Genomic DNA, 18,466 nt, shown 5'->3' with positions numbered 1-18,466 from the left:
TATATATATATATATATATGTGTGTGTTTGTGTATAAATATATAAATGATATATATAAATAATATGTGTATGTATGTATATGTATATATGTGTGTATACAGTATGTATATATGTATGTGTATACATATATGTATATATGTGTGTATATACAGTATGTATAGTCATTATATTATATTATATTATATTATATTGTATTATATTATATTGAATTATATTACATTATATAATATAATATAATATCATATTGTATTATATTGTATTATATTATATTGAATTATATTACATTATATTATATTATATTGTATTGTATTATATCACATTATATTATATTATATTTATATCATATTATATTGTATTTATATCATATATATATTATATTATATTATATTATATTTATATTATATTATATTATAATATACTAGATAGATTAAATAGATATATTATCCAACTAATTTCAGTAGGCCTGATAAATGATGTGATGTTGATGTAGGCCTCCACTATGACCGCCAGGGGGCCAGTGTTTTAGTCTGAAATCCATCTGTACGGGTTTTATTTTGGAGGTTGGGGGCGGAAGTGGTGTTGTATAATAAACGCTATTGACGCTGGTCTCCCTGCAGAGAGCGAGAGAGAGAGACACAGACAGACAGATAGAGACAGAGAGAGAGAGAGAGAGAGAGACAGACAGCTGAGGAGACCCGCCGGAGGAGCAGACAGACAGACAGACTGCCGGTGCAGGGACAGGGACAGAGACAGAGACAGAGACAGCTCCAGTACACAGCGTTACCATGGGAGTGGAGATCGAGACCATAACCCCTGGAGACGGTAAAGCGTGTTCGCGTTCATTCCTGTTCATGTAGCCTGATAGGAGCCGCAGAAACAGCGCCTTCACTGCGCAGTGTGTCCGTTATAATAAGATCCTCTCTGGTTCCTCCACAGGAAGGACTTTCCCCAAAAAAGGACAGACGTGCGTGGTGCATTATGTTGGTGAGTTTTAAATAAGAAACTTATTACTCTGCATGCATGAACACATTGTGCACATTGTGGTTATTTTGTACTCATGGAGGCCGAACAAGTGGAGTGACGGCTGGGGGGCAACTGTCTGCTGCAGAAGAGCCTGCTAATCCTGTAAGTATCACACTGTACAGCCCATAATAAGGCTGTTAAAGCGAGACTGGAGCACTCAGCGTGGCTGTGGAGCGATCAGACATGTCTCACTGTCCACTGGGCTGCATGGACATATAACCCCTTCACCACATGTCCTCTCCCTGGAGGAGACACTGGGATGTGATCATATCCACAGCAGGAGGAGGCAGGAGGAGACACTGGGATGCGATCATGTCCACAGCAGGAGGAGACACTGGGATGTGATCATGTCCACAGCAGGAGGAGACACTGGGATGTGATCATGTCCACAGCAGGAGGAGACACTGGGATGCGGTCATGTCCACATCAGTAGGAGACACTGGGATGTGATCATGTCCACAGCAGGAAGAGACACTGGGATGTGATCATGTCCACACTTGGATGTGATCATGTCCACAGCAGGAAGAGACACTGGGATTTGATCATGTCCACACTGGGATGTGATCATGTCCATACAGGGATGTGATCATGTCCACACTGGGATGTGATCATGTCCACAGCAGGAGAAGACACTGGGATGCAATCATGTCCACAGCAGGAGGAGACACTGGGATGTGATCATGTCCACAGCAGGAGGAGACACTTGGATGCCATCATGTCCGCAGCAGGAGGAGACACTGGGATGTGATCATGACACTGGGATGTGATCATGTCCACAGCAGGAGGAGACACTGAGATGTGATCATGTCCACACTGGGATGCGATCATGTCCACAGCAGGAGGAGACACTGGGATGTGATCATGTCCACAGCAGGAGGAGACACTGGGATGCGATGATGTCCACAGCAGGAGGAGACACTGGGATGTGATCATGTCCACAGCAGGAGGAGACACTGGGATGTGATCATGTCCACAGCAGGAGGAGACACTGGGATGTGATCATGTCCACAGCAGGAAGAGACACTGGGATGTGATCATGTCCACACTTGGATGTGATCATGTCCACAGCAGGAGGAGACACTGGGATGTGATCATGTCCACACTGGGATTTGATCATGTCCACACTGGGATGTGATCATGTCCATACAGGGATGTGATCATGTCCACAATGGGATGTGATTATGTCCACAGCAGGAGAAGACACTGGGATGCGATCATGTCCACAGCAGGAGGAGACACTGGGATGTGATCATGTCCACAGCAGGAGGAGACACTTGGATGCCATCATGTCCACAGCAGGAGGAGACACTGGGATGTGATCATGACACTGGGATGTGATCATGTCCACAGCAGGAGGAGACACTGGGATGTGATCATGTCCACACTGGGATGCGATCATGTCCACAGCAGGAGGAGACACTGGGATGTGATCATGTCCACAGCAGGAGGAGACACTGGGATGCGATCATGTCCACAGCAGGAGGAGACACTGGGATGTGATCATGTCCACAGCAGGAGGAGACACTGGGATGTGATCATGTCCACAGCAGGAGGAGACACTGGGATGTGATCATGTCCACAGCAGGAAGAGACACTGGGATGTGATCATGTCCACACTTGGATGTGATCATGTCCACAGCAGGAGGAGACACTGGGATGTGATCATGTCCACAATGGGATTTGATCATGTCCACACTGGGATGTGATCATGTCCATACAGGGATGTGATCATGTCCACACTGGGATGTGATCATGTCCACAGCAGGAGAAGACACTGGGATGCGATCATGTCCACAGCAGGAGGAGACACTGGGATGTGATCATGTCCACAGCAGGAGGAGACACTTGGATGCCATCATGTCCACAGCAGGAGGAGACACTGGGATGTGATCATGACACTGGGATGTGATCATGTCCACAGCAGGAGGAGACACTGGGATGTGATCATGTCCACACTGGGATGCGATCATGTCCACAGCAGGAGGAGACACTGGGATGTGATCATGTCCACAGCAGGAGGAGACACTGGGATGCGATCATGTCCACAGCAGGAGGAGACACTGGGATGCGATCATGTCCACAGCAGGAGGAGACACTGGGATGCGATCATGTCCACAGCAGGAGGAGACACTTGGATGCCATCATGTCCACAGCGGGAGGAGACACTGGGATGTGATCATGACACTGGGATGTGATCATGTCCACAGCAGGAGGAGACACTGGGATGTGATCATGTCCACACTGGGATGCGATCATGTCCACAGCAGGAGGAGACACTGGGATGTGATCATGTCCACAGCAGGAGGAGACACTGGGATGAGATCATGTCCACAGCAGGAGGAGACACTGGGATGTGATCATGTCCACAGCAGGAGGAGACACTGGGATGTGATCATGTCCACAGCAGGAGGAGACATTGGGATGTGATCATGTCCACAGCAGGAAGAGACACTGGGATGTGATCATGTCCACAGCAGGAGGAGACACTGGGATGTGATCATGTCCACAGCAGGAAGAGACACTGGGATGTGATCATGTCCACAGCAGGAGGAGACACTGGGATGTGATCATGTCCACACTGGGATGCGATCATGTCCACAGCAGGAGGAGACACTGGGATGCGATCATGTCCACAGCAGGAGGAGACACTTGGATGCCATCATGTCCACAGCGGGAGGAGACACTGGGATGTGATCATGACACTGGGATGTGATCATGTCCACAGCAGGAGGAGACACTGGGATGTGATCATGTCCACAGCAGGAGGAGACACTGGGATGTGATCATGTCCACACTGGGATGCGATCATGTCCACAGCAGGAGGAGACACTGGGATGTGATCATGTCCACAGCAGGAGGAGACACTGGGATGCGATCATGTCCACAGCAGGAGGAGACACTGGGATGTGATCATGTCCACAGCAGGAGGAGACACTGGGATGTGATCATGTCCACAGCAGGAGGAGACAGGAGGAGACACTGGGATGTGATCATGTCCACAGCAGGAGGAGACACTGGGATGCGATCATGTCCACAGCAGGAGGAGACACTGGGATGTGATCATGTCCACAGCAGGAGGAGACACTGGGATGCGGTCATGTCCACATCAGTAGGAGACACTGGGATGTGATCATGTCCACAGCAGGAGGAGACACTGGGATGTGATCATGTCCACAGCAGGAAGAGACACTGGGATGTGATCATGTCCACAGCAGGAAGAGACACTGGGATTTGATCATGTCCACACTGGGATGTGATCATGTCCATACAGGGATGTGATCATGTCCACACTGGGATGTGATCATGTCCACAGCAGGAGAAGACACTGGGATGTGATCATGTCCACAGCAGGAGGAGACACTTGGATGCCATCATGTCCACAGCAGGAGGAGACACTGGGATGCGATCATGTCCACAGCAGGAGGAGACACTGGGATGTGATCATGTCCACAGCAGGAGGAGACACTTGGATGCCATCATGTCCACAGCAGGAGGAGACACTGGGATGTGATCATGACACTGGGATGTGATCATGTCCACAGCAGGAGGAGACACTGGGATGTGATCATGTCCACACTGGGATGCGATCATGTCCACAGCAGGAGGAGACACTGGGATGTGATCATGTCCACAGCAGGAGGAGACACTGGGATGCGATCATGTCCACAGCAGGAGGAGACACTGGGATGTGATCATGTCCACAGCAGGAGGAGACACTGGGATGTGATCATGTCCACAGCAGGAGGAGACACTGGGATGTGATCATGTCCACAGCAGGAGGAGACACTGGGATGTGATCATGTCCACAGCAGGAGGAGACACTGGGATGTGATCATGTCCACAGCAGGAAGAGACACTGGGATGTGATCATGTCCACACTTGGATGTGATCATGTCCACAGCAGGAGGAGACACTGGGATGTGATCATGTCCACACTGGGATTTGATCATGTCCACACTGGGATGTGATCATGTCCATACAGGGATGTGATCATGTCCACACTGGGATGTGATCATGTCCACAGCAGGAGAAGACACTGGGATGCGATCATGTCCACAGCAGGAGGAGACACTGGGATGTGATCATGTCCACAGCAGGAGGAGACACTTGGATGCCATCATGTCCACAGCAGGAGGAGACACTGGGATGTGATCATGACACTGGGATGTGATCATGTCCACAGCAGGAGGAGACACTGGGATGTGATCATGTCCACACTGGGATGCGATCATGTCCACAGCAGGAGGAGACACTGGGATGTGATCATGTCCACAGCAGGAGGAGACACTGGGATGCGATCATGTCCACAGCAGGAGGAGACACTGGGATGTGATCATGTCCACAGCAGGAAGAGACACTGGGATGTGATCATGTCCACACTTGGATGTGATCATGTCCACAGCAGGAGGAGACACTGGGATGTGATCATGTCCACACTGGGATTTGATCATGTCCACACTGGGATGTGATCATGTCCATACAGGGATGTGATCATGTCCACACTGGGATGTGATCATGTCCCACAGCAGGAGAAGACACTGGGATGCGATCATGTCCACAGCAGGAGGAGACACTGGGATGTGATCATGTCCACAGCAGGAGGAGACACTTGGATGCCATCATGTCCACAGCTGGAGGAGACACTGGGATGTGATCATGACACTGGGATGTGATCATGTCCACAGCAGGAGGAGACACTGGGATGTGATCATGTCCACACTGGGATGCGATCATGTCCACAGCAGGAGGAGACACTGGGATGTGATCATGTCCACAGCAGGAGGAGACACTGGGATGCGATCATGTCCACAGCAGGAGGAGACACTGGATGTGATCATGTCCACAGCAGGAGGAGACACTGGGATGTGATCATGTCCACAGCAGGAGGAGGGGATGGATCATGACACTGGGATGTGATCATGTCCACAGCAGGAGGAGACACTGGGATGTGATCATGTCCACACTGGGATGCGATCATGTCCACAGCAGGAGGAGAACACTGGGATGTGATCATGTCCACAGCAGGAGGAGACACTGGGATGCGATCATGTCCACAGCAGGAGGAGACACTGGGATGTGATCATGTCCACAGCAGGAGGAGACACTTGGGATGTGATCATGTCCACAGCAGGAGGAGACACTGGGATGTGATCATGTCCACAGCAGGAAGAGACACTGGGATGGTGATCATGTCCACAGCAGGAGGAGACACTGGGATGTGATCATGTCCACACTGGGATGCGATCATGTCCACAGCAGGAGGAGACACTGGGATGTGATCATGTCCAAGCCAGAGGAGACACTGGATGTGATCATGTCCACACTGGGATGCGATCATGTCCACAGCAGGAGGAGACACTGGATGTGATCATGTCCACAGCAGGAGGAGACACTGGGATGCGATCATGGTCCACAGCAGGAGGAGACACTGGGATGTGATCATGTCCACAGCAGGAGGAGACACTGGGATGTGATCATGTCCACACTGGGATGCGATCATGTCCACAGCAGGAGGAGACACTGGGATGTGATCATGTCCACAGCAGGAGGAGACACTGGGATGCGATCATGTCCACAGCAGGAGGAGACACTGGGATGTGATCATGTCCACAGCAGGAGGAGACACTGGGATGTGATCATGTCCACAGCAGGAGAGGACACTGGGATGTGATCATGTCCACAGCAGGAAGAGACACTGGGATGTGATCATGTCCACACTTGGATGTGATCATGTCCACAGCAGGAGGAGACACTGGGATGTGATCATGTCCACACTGGGATTTGATCATGTCCACAACTGGGATGTGATCATGTCCATACAGGGATGTGATCATGTCCCACACTGGGATGTGATGATGTCCACAGCAGGAGAAGACACTGGGATGCGATCATGTCCACAGCAGGAGGAGACACTGGGATGTGATCATGTCCACAGCAGGAGGAGACACTTGGATGCCATCATGTCCACAGCGGGAGGAGACACTGGGATGTGATCATGACACTGGGATGTGATCATGTCCACAGCAGGAGGAGACGCTGGGATGTGATCATGTCCACACTGGGATGCGATCATGTCCACAGCAGGAGGAGACACTGGGATGTGATCATGTCCACAGCAGGAGGAGACACTGGGATGCGATCATGTCCACAGCAGGAGGAGACACTGGGATGTGATCATGTCCACAGCAGGAGGAGACACTGGGATGTGATCATGACACTGGGATGTGATCATGTCCACAGCAGGAGGAGACACTGGATGTGATCATGTCCACACTGGGATGCGATCATGTCCACAGCAGGAGGAGACACTGGGATGAGATCATGTCCACAGCAGGAGGAGACACTGGGATGCGATCATGTCCACAGCAGGAGGAGACACTGGGATGCGATCATGTCCACAGCAGGAGGAGACACTGGGATGTGATCATGTCCACAGCAGGAGGAGACACTGGGATGTGATCATGTCCACAGCAGGAAGAGACACTGGGATGTGATCATGTCCACAGCAGGAGGAGACACTGGGATGTGATCATGTCCACACTGGGATGCGATCATGTCCACAGCAGGAGGAGACACTGGGATGTGATCATGTCCACAGCAGGAGGAGACACTGGGATGTGATCATGTCCACACTGGGATGCGATCATGTCCACAGCAGGAGGAGACACTGGGATGTGATCATGTCCACAGCAGGAGGAGACACTGGGATGCGATCATGTCCACAGCAGGAGGAGACACTGGGATGTGATCATGTCCACAGCAGGAGGAGACACTGGGATGTGATCATGTCCACACTGGGATGCGATCATGTCCACAGCAGGAGGAGACACTGGGATGTGATCATGTCCACAGCAGGAGGAGACACTGGGATGCGATCATGTCCACAGCAGGAGGAGACACTGGGATGTGATCATGTCCACAGCAGGAGGAGACACTGGGATGTGATCATGTCCACAGCAGGAGGAGACACTGGGATGTGATCATGTCCACAGCAGGAAGAGACACTGGGATGTGATCATGTCCACACTTGGATGTGATCATGTCCACAGCAGGAGGAGACACTGGGATGTGATCATGTCCACACTGGGATTTGATCATGTCCACACTGGGATGTGATCATGTCCATACAGGGATGTGATCATGTCCACACTGGGATGTGATCATGTCCACAGCAGGAGAAGACACTGGGATGCGATCATGTCCACAGCAGGAGGAGACACTGGATGTGATCATGTCCACAGCAGGAGGAGACACTTGGATGCCATCATGTCCACAGCGGGAGGAGACACTGGGATGTGATCATGACACTGGGATGTGATCATGTCTACAGCAGGAGGAGACACTGGGATGTGATCATGTCCACACTGGGATGCGATCATGTCCACAGCAGGAGGAGACACTGGGATGTGATCATGTCCACAGCAGGAGGAGACACTGGGATGCGATCATGTCCACAGCAGGAGGAGACACTGGGATGTGATCATGTCCACAGCAGGAGGAGACACTGGGATGTGATCATGTCCACAGCAGGAGGAGACACTGGGATGTGATCATGTCCACAGCAGGAAGAGACACTGGGATGTGATCATGTCCACAGCAGGAGGAGACACTGGGATGTGATCATGTCCACACTGGGATGCGATCATGTCCACAGCAGGAGGAGACACTGGGATGTGATCATGTCCACAGCAGGAGGAGACACTGGGATGTGATCATGTCCACACTGGGATGCGATCATGTCCACAGCAGGAGGAGACACTGGGATGTGATCATGTCCACAGCAGGAGGAGACACTGGGATGCGATCATGTCCACAGCAGCAGGAGACACTGGGATGTGATCATGTCCACAGCAGGAGGAGACACTGGGATGTGAACATGTCCACAGCAGGAGGAGACACTGGGATGTGATCATGTCCACAGCAGGAAGAGACACTGGGATGTGATCATGTCCACAGCAGGAGGAGACACTGGGATGTGATCATGTCCACAGCAGGAAGAGACACTGGGATGTGATCATGTCCACAGCAGGAGGAGACACTGGGATGTGATCATGTCCATAGTAGGAGCAGTGGCTGCGGGTCCCGGGGACAGCGCGCTGGATTCATCACTGCATGAAATAATGCGCTCTAGTTTGGGCCGAACGGTCCATTATAGTCTCACCAAGATCTCTGGATAATGTAGTCCTCCTTCCTGTCTGGAGAACTAACACAGACGGAGACGCGGACAGATTCTTCCGCAGGGTTCACTCAGAGCCCAGACAGACAGTGAGACAGACAGACAGACAGGCAGGCAGACAGGCAGGCAGACAGACAGAAAGACAGACAGACAGAGACAGACAGACAGACCAACAGCAGGGTTTTAAATCCTGTCTGATTTCCAGCTCTTTTCTGTCTCAGTCTGAGTTTCTGGGGGGTTGGTGTTGGTGGTGTTTAGCTGAGCGGATTATAACCGTCTGGCCGGCTGTAATAATGACTCTCTGTATTATTCCTGTAATATTTTCTCCAGAGATACACAACGTATGAATAACACTAAATATTTAAAGTATTGCCCATTATACCTCCTATAGGTCTATATGACATCACTCATTTATTCCTATAGAGGCTCATAATATCAGTTGTATCATTTCATTCTTTGTGTAACCATGATGCAGCTATAGGACCAATATACTGTACAGTATCATATAGGTATATCTAGGGCTGCTGATGATTATTTTCATTATTGATTAATGTACCAATTAATCATTAGGTTTATAGAATGTCAGTGAATAAAAAAATGCTCATTACAGTTTCCCAGAGCCCAAGTTGACGTTTTAAAATGTCTTGTTTTGTCTGATAAGCAGTCCTGAACCATAGACTGTTTATAAAGATATTCAGATTAATATTCTAAAAGGCTAGAAAACCAGAAAATATTCACATTTTATAAGCTGGAACTAGTGATTTTTTAAAATGTTTTGCTTGAAAATGTATTTCAAGGGTTAATCGATTTTCAAAGTAGTTGCAGATTAATTTTCTGCCGATGAACTAATCGATTAATCGACTGATCGTTTCAGCTCTAGTCATTTCCCGACAAAGTGCACAGCGGTGCTTTGAGCTAAATGATAATGTCTGCATGCTAACATGCTCACAAAGTACAGCTGAGGCTGATGGGAGTGTCAGTAGGTCTGCAGGTCATTGTACAAATAAAAACTCTGGTCCGATGGAGACAGACAGACAGACAGACATAGAGACAGACAGACAGAGAGACAGACACAGATATTTCCATCCACAGTGAGACTGCTTGCCTGGCTAGACATTTATTAAAAGAGATTACAGTTTAAACACAGTACAATGAAACATGCAGCATCAGCAGCAAACTGGGGTTTCAGATGGATTTTGCCTCCCACCGTGCTACGCTATATATTTGTCCGCACCTATTCTTAGTTTGGCAAAGCTGGTCTCAGTCCTCTTGCTTGGTAAGACAGACATAACTCTCTCTCTGTAATACAAGCCTCTTTGCTTCAACATTATGTAACAAGACCTGATTTGGGCCTCTCACAGTGAAGCGTTTTTTTTTTGATTTCTTTTTAGGCATGAGTCTGCATCTCTTCTGTTTGTTTTTCATATCACACACAAACTACAGGATTTCCTCTCTGGGCGGTCTCCCTTCCTGTCAGCCTACAAAGCAGCCTTGAAATGCCACATGAAACAGGATATTCCATTACAGCAGCCTTTTTTAAATGGAAACGTCCACTCGAAGATCAAAACTTGGATTTGCTGGATTCTCAGGAAGGCTCTGCGTGCAGGAAGCGGTCGGTGTTGGAAAATGTCAACACTGCGTTGTTTGCTGGTGAAATGGGCCAAAGTGGCTTTGATTGGACCTTTCAGCTCTTACAGATTAATTCCATTAAGCTGCTATCTTGATGTCCAGGAGAGGACAAGACACCCACTCCACTGCCTGGAGTACAGGCTGCATCTCACCAGCCGCCCCCTGATGTGCCCAACAACATAAGCAATGTTGCACCTTCTCCCACACTACACACACACACACACACACACACACTCGCATCACACCAAACCATCACGCACACACATGCTGCCTTGCCGGTGCTAATAACAGTAATAGCGGCGGTGTAAATAGTCTTGGAGGGGTGCTATTCTGCGTTTTCCTGACTGTCACACTGAAACCCTGCAGACAGCTGCAGCGGCTATTTCTGAGATCCTTGGAATCCCTTCATTTGCGTTCTCAATATACACACAAGCAGGGAAGATGGATGTCAGACAAGTTTGGGAGATGTATTTGTTTCCTGTGTTTTTTTATGAAATGTTATAAATACAGTTTCTTCATCCTGAATGTTGCTGCACAGAGAGCCAGTATTTTTCCATCATTATCTGGTCTGCATATGTTTCCTGCAGCAGCAAGTCTCTTCGTGACAAATCCTGTTATGTTGTGTTATGTTCAGAGTGTTCAGTGGCTGGATTTTTCACCCACATGATAAAGCTGTGTGCATTGGCAGCTGACTCTGTGCCTCTCTCCATCTCCTTGTCCACAGGCTCCCTGACAGACGGACGCAAGTTTGACTCATCTCGTGATAGGGACAAGCCCTTCAGGTTCAAAATCGGCAAGCAGGAAGTGATCCGAGGCTGGGAGGAGGGTGTAGTGCAGGTAGGCTGGAGAACTGAACGCATACTGCACACATCAAATATGCACTAAAGTCACTCTTTTAAATGTTAACCTTGTGAAATACTATAAATTCTGCAGGTCACACTCATCCATCATTTCAGAAAAGGGTATACTTGACATGCTACGGTGTATTTGTTATTGGAACAGACCGATTCTAGGGAAAAAAAGTCATGCCACTAAGCAGCTTCAACAGTCATGATTCAGAGGCAGAAATAATTCCGATCGCAAGACAGAAAATGCATTTTGCTGCTGATAATGTCGTTAGTTCATCTGCTGAAATCCATTAATTTATTGACATGGTTCCATTATCGAGATTTCACCCACCAAGGTTTCCATTAGCACCGCAAACAGTGGGTCAATACAGCAGGCAGGACGCGGCTCTTTATCTCACACACTGAGCCCTGCAGCATTTAGATGAGCTGGCTACTGAATGGTGCAGCCTGTGTGCAGGTCCTGTAGATTGATGGCAGTGTAGCCTCATGTTCTCTACGTTCTCTGTGTTTGTGTGTTAGAACGTCAGTTTTTTAATATCTCAATAAGGCATCTGTTTAAAAAGCTTTTGATGACTGTGACATCAAATATTGTGAGGATTAGATTTAGAAATAATGAAGCATCATTAGTAAGAGACATGTTTTCAATTTCACTTCCCCCTGTGGTTTATTATCCTACTTGGACTGCAGAGACTGCATTATGATCTAATTAACTGTTCCACATGAGCCCTGTTGTTTCTTTCTCTCTCCTCGTGCCTCCAGATGAGTGTGGGTCAGAGGGCCAAGCTGACCTGCTCAGCTGACTTCGCTTATGGAAACAAAGGCCACCCGGGCATCATTCCTCCTAACGCCACCCTCATCTTTGATGTTGAGCTGCTGGGTTTGGAATGAAACAAATTCATGGCCTGATTTTTTTGTGTGTGTGTGTAAGTAATCCGCAACAATTTAGCCTTCTATCTACTGGGGTCTGTTACACAAAAGCAGAATAAAGAAATCAAGGATAAGAGAGAAAGCGAGGCTTGACCTAGTCTAGTCAGTTCATCCTGGCTTAATGCGTTTCACGTAGGCCAAGCCAGGCTGAGGAGGTGTGACTAGGTTGAGCCACGTGTAAGGAATTCAGATAGATGCGCGTTCATGGCTTTCTTCAACAGACCACGAGGTCGGTCACAGATTTACTGATGAAATGGGGCAAACGCGTTCCGTGTACTTTAAACCCAGTGAGAAACATCTACTAATGGAAGATTAGGAGGAAGTAAAGCATATAATATGTAGAAAAGGAGACACGGCCGTTGGTGGCTGTAATAAAACAGCGAAAAAAAAAACGTGGCAGACAATAGCCGATATAGAATAGACCGACTCAATGTATAAGTAGCCTAAAAATAGCCTATAATGTTACATTCACTCACCACTGCTGTTAACTGAAACTGTCATAATTAAACCATTCAAGGAGTTACTTTGCCTTAAAAGTGAGCAGTGGAAGTTAATATATTATTTGGATTTTACCATGAAGATTAATTACAACCACTAAAAAGGTTAGCACTGTTTGCTTTTGGTGTGGATTAGCATCTCAAAGTTCGCCAAAGTTGAAGTTAACATGATAAATTAGCAATTTTCATCACCCCCGAAAATAAATCCACTGATCGCAGCGGTTCTGTTGAAATTAATCGATCAATCAATTGAATTCAAACTTCATTGTTTTAAATGCCGGTGTGACCGTGTCTTTCATACTATCAATCTATTTGTTAAATTGTATATTTCCTGTCTTTCAGGCAGCTAATAGTGTCCTTATGTTTCACTACACAAAGACAATCAACTTGCAGAGACTTGAATAGAGTGGTAATCCATCACAGCAAATGTTTTATCTGCTATTCTTCAAGCAGGGACCATTTTGAGTACTGTCCTTGGCAGTGCATTGATGTAAGTGCAAACAACTGAGATCTGTGAGTAAGCTGTCTAAATACACTATTCATGAGCTGTGTTGTTGGACAATTGAATAGATATGGATAAAGTGAATTTGATGGTGTTAATTACGATGTTTCTAGCATTAGCAATGATGCTGTTTAGCAGATGTCTTTGAAATCTCAGCTGTCGGGGCAGCCTTGAATGCACCAACATAAGAGTATTAAAGGTCCCATATTGTAAAAAGTGAGATTTTCATGTAATTTATATTATAAAGCAGGTTCAAGTGCTTTATAAATACTGTTTAAACTATTAAAAACGCTCACTATACGGAGAAACACACACAGCCCGTATTCAGGAACTGTGCGTTTGAAACAAGCCGTTTCAAATTGGGATTTCTGCCCATTTGTGATGTCACAAATATACAATTATGTATACCATTACACGGTTTTAAACGTAAACATTACAAATGTGTCCCGGTTTATTTCCTGTTGCAGTGCATGTAAATAACATCAGCTAACAGGAAGTAAACATTGACCCAAGTTGTTGCCTAGCAACGCAATTGCGTTGCAATTCCGTTGCAATTCCGTTGAAATGCACTAAAACGGAGCGTTTCAGACAGAGCATGAATACAGGTATATTCAGGCAGACAGTACGAGGAAAATAATGTATTTTTTTTAACATAACAGTGTGTAAACATGTTCTAGTGGAAACACGAAATACGTATACCTAAATAAGTATGAACCTGAAAATGAGCACGATATGGGACCTTTAAACAATCCCTGCTCACATGCAGCCATGCAATTATCACATAACATTAATAAAAAGTAGAGTTGTACATTGTGTCGGTTACCTATTTTGAGCAAGTTCGGGTTTCGAGCCAAAAATATTTGCTTGACAAAGATCTTAAAGTTTTGAAATTCAACATTTCAGGAGTTTGTAATATTCAGTGTGCAGACTACCTCTCTTTTACCAAAATCTGCCATAGCCGACTTCTGTTGCTCCATGAATTAACACTCAGCGGCTCACGTTACCGCAGTCTTGTAAAGGAAGGAGTGAGCGGAGGGGTACTTAGTTGGTTGCAATCTGCAACCACACCACTAGATGCCACCAAATCCTACACACTGTACCTTTAAACCCCTTGGACGTGAGCAATAATGCACACCCGAGGTATGCTGTTATTTCTGCTTTATCCTAAATGTTCCCTCTTGTTGTCTTCGCAGGTGACTTCCTACCTGGGTGACCTGGAGAGAAGCTAGGAGAGTCTGCACTTGATTCTATAAGAGGCTTGAGTCTATAGTTCCACTACTTATTTCATCAAAACTATGACAGTTTGTGTTATTTTGTCTCTGTGACTGAGTGAATTATATTTTTCCATCATATTCTTACTCCTAAAAACCATGGGCCATAACCTTACAAACCTCCATGTTCTTAATCTTGAAACCTTTTGAATTGCGCTTTACTTTTCTTTGTTTTTACAAGTGTTGGTTGTGCATGGTTACGCTGAGAAGTACAAAATACCAATGAACCACTAGCAGCGACATTCATCTCTTATGAGTCAATGCAAACTAGTATTATAATGTACAAGAGCTGGTGCTTGTTATATCACAGAAACAAAAAAAGTATATAAAAAGAAAATGAAAAGCACATATTTGTATCCCCGTCCAGCTGAAAATCATTACAAATGATTTTTCTGTTAGAGAGATATGAGGCTTAGTGTTGACTTTAGTGGTAGTGAAATGACAAGTCATGGGAGGCCTTAATGGTGCAACACAGGAACTGGGTTTGCTTACATAAAATGCCAATTTCTATATAGTATCACTGTGTTTAAATTGTTAACGGATGTGTGAGCTGGAGAGGGGTAATTGGCGCAAAGGAAAAACCAATCACAGTTGTAGATAGTTCTAATGTGTGCCTAAATATTCTCACCAGACACCTGGTTACTACCTTGCCCTGTCTGCATGTTCTAGGCCCGATGGAATCTGTAGTATGTACATGTTTAAAGCTTTGCATCCTATTTGCGTTATTATTGCCTTCTCATCTCACCAAGTCTTTAAACCCCATTTAAAGCCATACACACAGGTCGAACAGTGCAAAGACGGGAGTTGCGTTGACGCACATCAATTGGATTATTTTTTTTCTTAGAAAAAAAGGGAAATGCTTGAAATTTACAAAAGGGGGTTGAGGTATCAATCAAATGGTGACCTCCCCCACTATTTTGTGTAACAACTTCAATCATGTATTTTTCAGATGCCAACTTTCTATCTCTGAGAATCAACAGAGCTAATGTATAACCTATGATGACAGATAATGTTTTTCTTTTTTTTTTCTTTTTTTAGCCGGTGTCAGTAAAGTACCACACTGCCTGACTGAAGTCTGCGTTGTGGTAGAAAAAGAAGCTGACACACGGGCATCCTAGTGGTTTTGTATCTCAAATAGATAGTTTTAAATGGAGTTTAATGAAGGAATATGCTGGCCTGGCTGTCAGATATTGACCGTGGCTGTCGATGTTACGTATTGGCCAAGCTGCAACTGGTGCGGCAGCAGTCCACCTCTGTACTGTGTAGTTATTTGCTGATACGTTATTGTATGCAGACTAAACCAATGATGACATATTTAAAATAAAAGAAGTGCTCTCCACTTGGTTTTTGTTTTTGCCTTTTTTGTATGCATAAATGTATATATAATAACCCAAGGGATCACTGCATCTGTAATTAACACTGACGGGTCATTCTGCAAAATGAGGGCTTATGATACTTATAATGTGTTTTCTGTTGTTTGTTTGTTTTCTTCAGTTTTTTAGTGCAAAACGTTCATGAGTATGTTTACCCTGTTGCATAACTACTTCTAGTTAAGTAAAGAATCTAAGTACCTCTTCCTCCATTTATAATTAAGAGAAATAGATCTGCTGCTGTGCCGACTCAAAGTACCACAGAAGGCAGGATTTGCAGCCTTCTGTGTGACTGTGCAGTATGTCCTTGGCGACGATTGTCTTCAAAGTTAAACACACATTTTTGAGTGGTTAACAAAACACTTAACAATCATCACTGTATTCCTTTGAACATAAATGGGAGCCTGTTGCTTAACGGGGCACCAGTCATGAGGAGTATTGCTATGTATTATAGAACTGGATACCAGACCCCAAGATGGTGCCACCCTCCAGTTTTCTAGCTTCCTTGTTTACTTCCGGGTTGTGCGGCCCACTGAATATGTGCAATAGTGTTTCTCCCGCTGGCCCCGCCCACGAGCTCCCGCCCAGCCCATAGACTTTACATTGTGATGACATAGTGTCACATATTTTTAAAAATCACTTTTCTCGGCTCGATGGAAGTTTTATAAATATGAAACCGCCATGGATCAAAAGTTCAGAATAGAAAGAGTCCCTAATCGACCTTGTTTGCAGTATGAGGTGTCCTGTCAACAGTTTTACCGATGTCTATTTTACAACGGTGGTCACGGCTGAGCAGCGGCACCGTATCCAGGTCTTATTATAAATCCATGAGTACTAGTCTGTGGAAACTGTTGTGTAATGTCTTCTGTGGCTTTGGGGGAGTTTTGCCAAGTCTGAAAAAATAACGCAGCTTATGTCATCAGCCATTGGTTGCATTATGGGAAATGCAGTATCTAGTATTTTTTGGAGCTTGAACTTTACTACAGGTAATAAATATCAGGATATCTCGGCCTCTGTGGCACTGATTTTGACCTTTCTTTTTTTTGTTTTTACTCTGGCTCTCAACTTTATGGAAGTGCTATACTGAATCACTGGAGTGTCCCTTTAAAATGAAAACTCAACAATTGTTTGTTTTTTAATAAGTAACTCTAAATCCTGAGATTTAAATAATGGAAAAGGACATATTTGCATTCGGTACTGTAGACGTTTGGTGTCCTCAGTTATAAATTTCGTATCTCCAAGTCAGTGCCGTACTATACCTTAGACTGAGGCCCTTTGATGACTTAAATGAAATTTTGTCCTGATCTTGATTTTTTTTGTCAAACTTTATGACTCCATGGCAGGATTACATTCAATTTATGCTGCAGCAGGCGTATTGGGTTTTAAGGGTGTCTCTGATCGTAACTCTATCCAAAAAACACAAACAGGTTTAGGGATGGTGCTACAATGTTTTCTCCTTATGACTTGTATTTTATTTTCAGGAACAATTAACCCAGTGTAATATAAACTGTATATAGTCAAACTAAAAGGAATAAAGATTTATAAGGGACAATAGAAGGAGGATATCTGAGATAAACCAATATGTTGGGTTGGGCTTTTAATGAGGAGATTTTTGTGGATCTATACATTACAATTAGCCATGTGATCATCTTGGTTGTTGTTCTTGTAAACCCATAGGCCTATAGGCTGGGTAACATATGGTGGACACTTAAATCAATCAGAGGAGGAGTCGATTAGGGGCCATACTCTTAGTGAAAACAGTTTCAGAAAATAACTGTTCCTGAGGGCTATATTTGGGCTTACGGTCACTCCTTTTATTTCCTTTTAACAGTCATACAGCACAGTCATATGTTTTATGACACAACAGGGTCATAAGTGTCCTTAGGAGGCAGTACGTGAGCTTCGGCATCCCCTAAATGTCCATACATTGTTCCATTAAGAAGGGATGAACAATATTTTTCGTCGATAGGCCCAGAGAAAACATAAATGTACAGGCAGGAAAAATAACATGTTTTTTTAGGAGAGAAGAGAGGATACATAGAGAAAAGGAATTGAAAAAGGATAAATAAATAAAAAAATAAAAAATAAAAATTAGAGATAAAGTTAGAAAATAGAAATAAATGAATAAAAAAATAGAATAGGAATAATAACAATAATTTCACTTAAAAACTTTAAAGATATTGCATAAATTCATTGTTTTCATTGCTTTTTTTGTTTCGTGAG

General features: G+C 45.4%; 1 protein-coding gene across 1 annotated transcript; it reads left to right on the top strand.

Annotated features, from left to right (window-relative positions):
- The first annotated feature begins 635 nt into the window (after positions 1-635).
- fkbp1ab (FKBP prolyl isomerase 1Ab) lies at positions 636-16,212 on the top strand. Its single transcript, XM_037772972.1, has 5 exons — positions 636-822; positions 937-984; positions 11,553-11,665; positions 12,436-12,599; positions 14,796-16,212. Exons 1-4 carry the CDS (start codon positions 786-788, stop codon positions 12,562-12,564), a joined length of 327 nt encoding a protein of 108 aa, XP_037628900.1. The 5' UTR covers positions 636-785; the 3' UTR covers positions 12,565-12,599; positions 14,796-16,212.
- Positions 16,213-18,466: the final 2,254 nt, after the last annotated feature.

This window comes from Sebastes umbrosus, chromosome 6 (assembly GCF_015220745.1).
Source record: "Sebastes umbrosus isolate fSebUmb1 chromosome 6, fSebUmb1.pri, whole genome shotgun sequence".
NCBI lineage: Eukaryota > Metazoa > Chordata > Actinopteri > Perciformes > Sebastidae > Sebastes > Sebastes umbrosus.
This window is presented reverse-complemented; position numbering and strand designations above follow the sequence as displayed.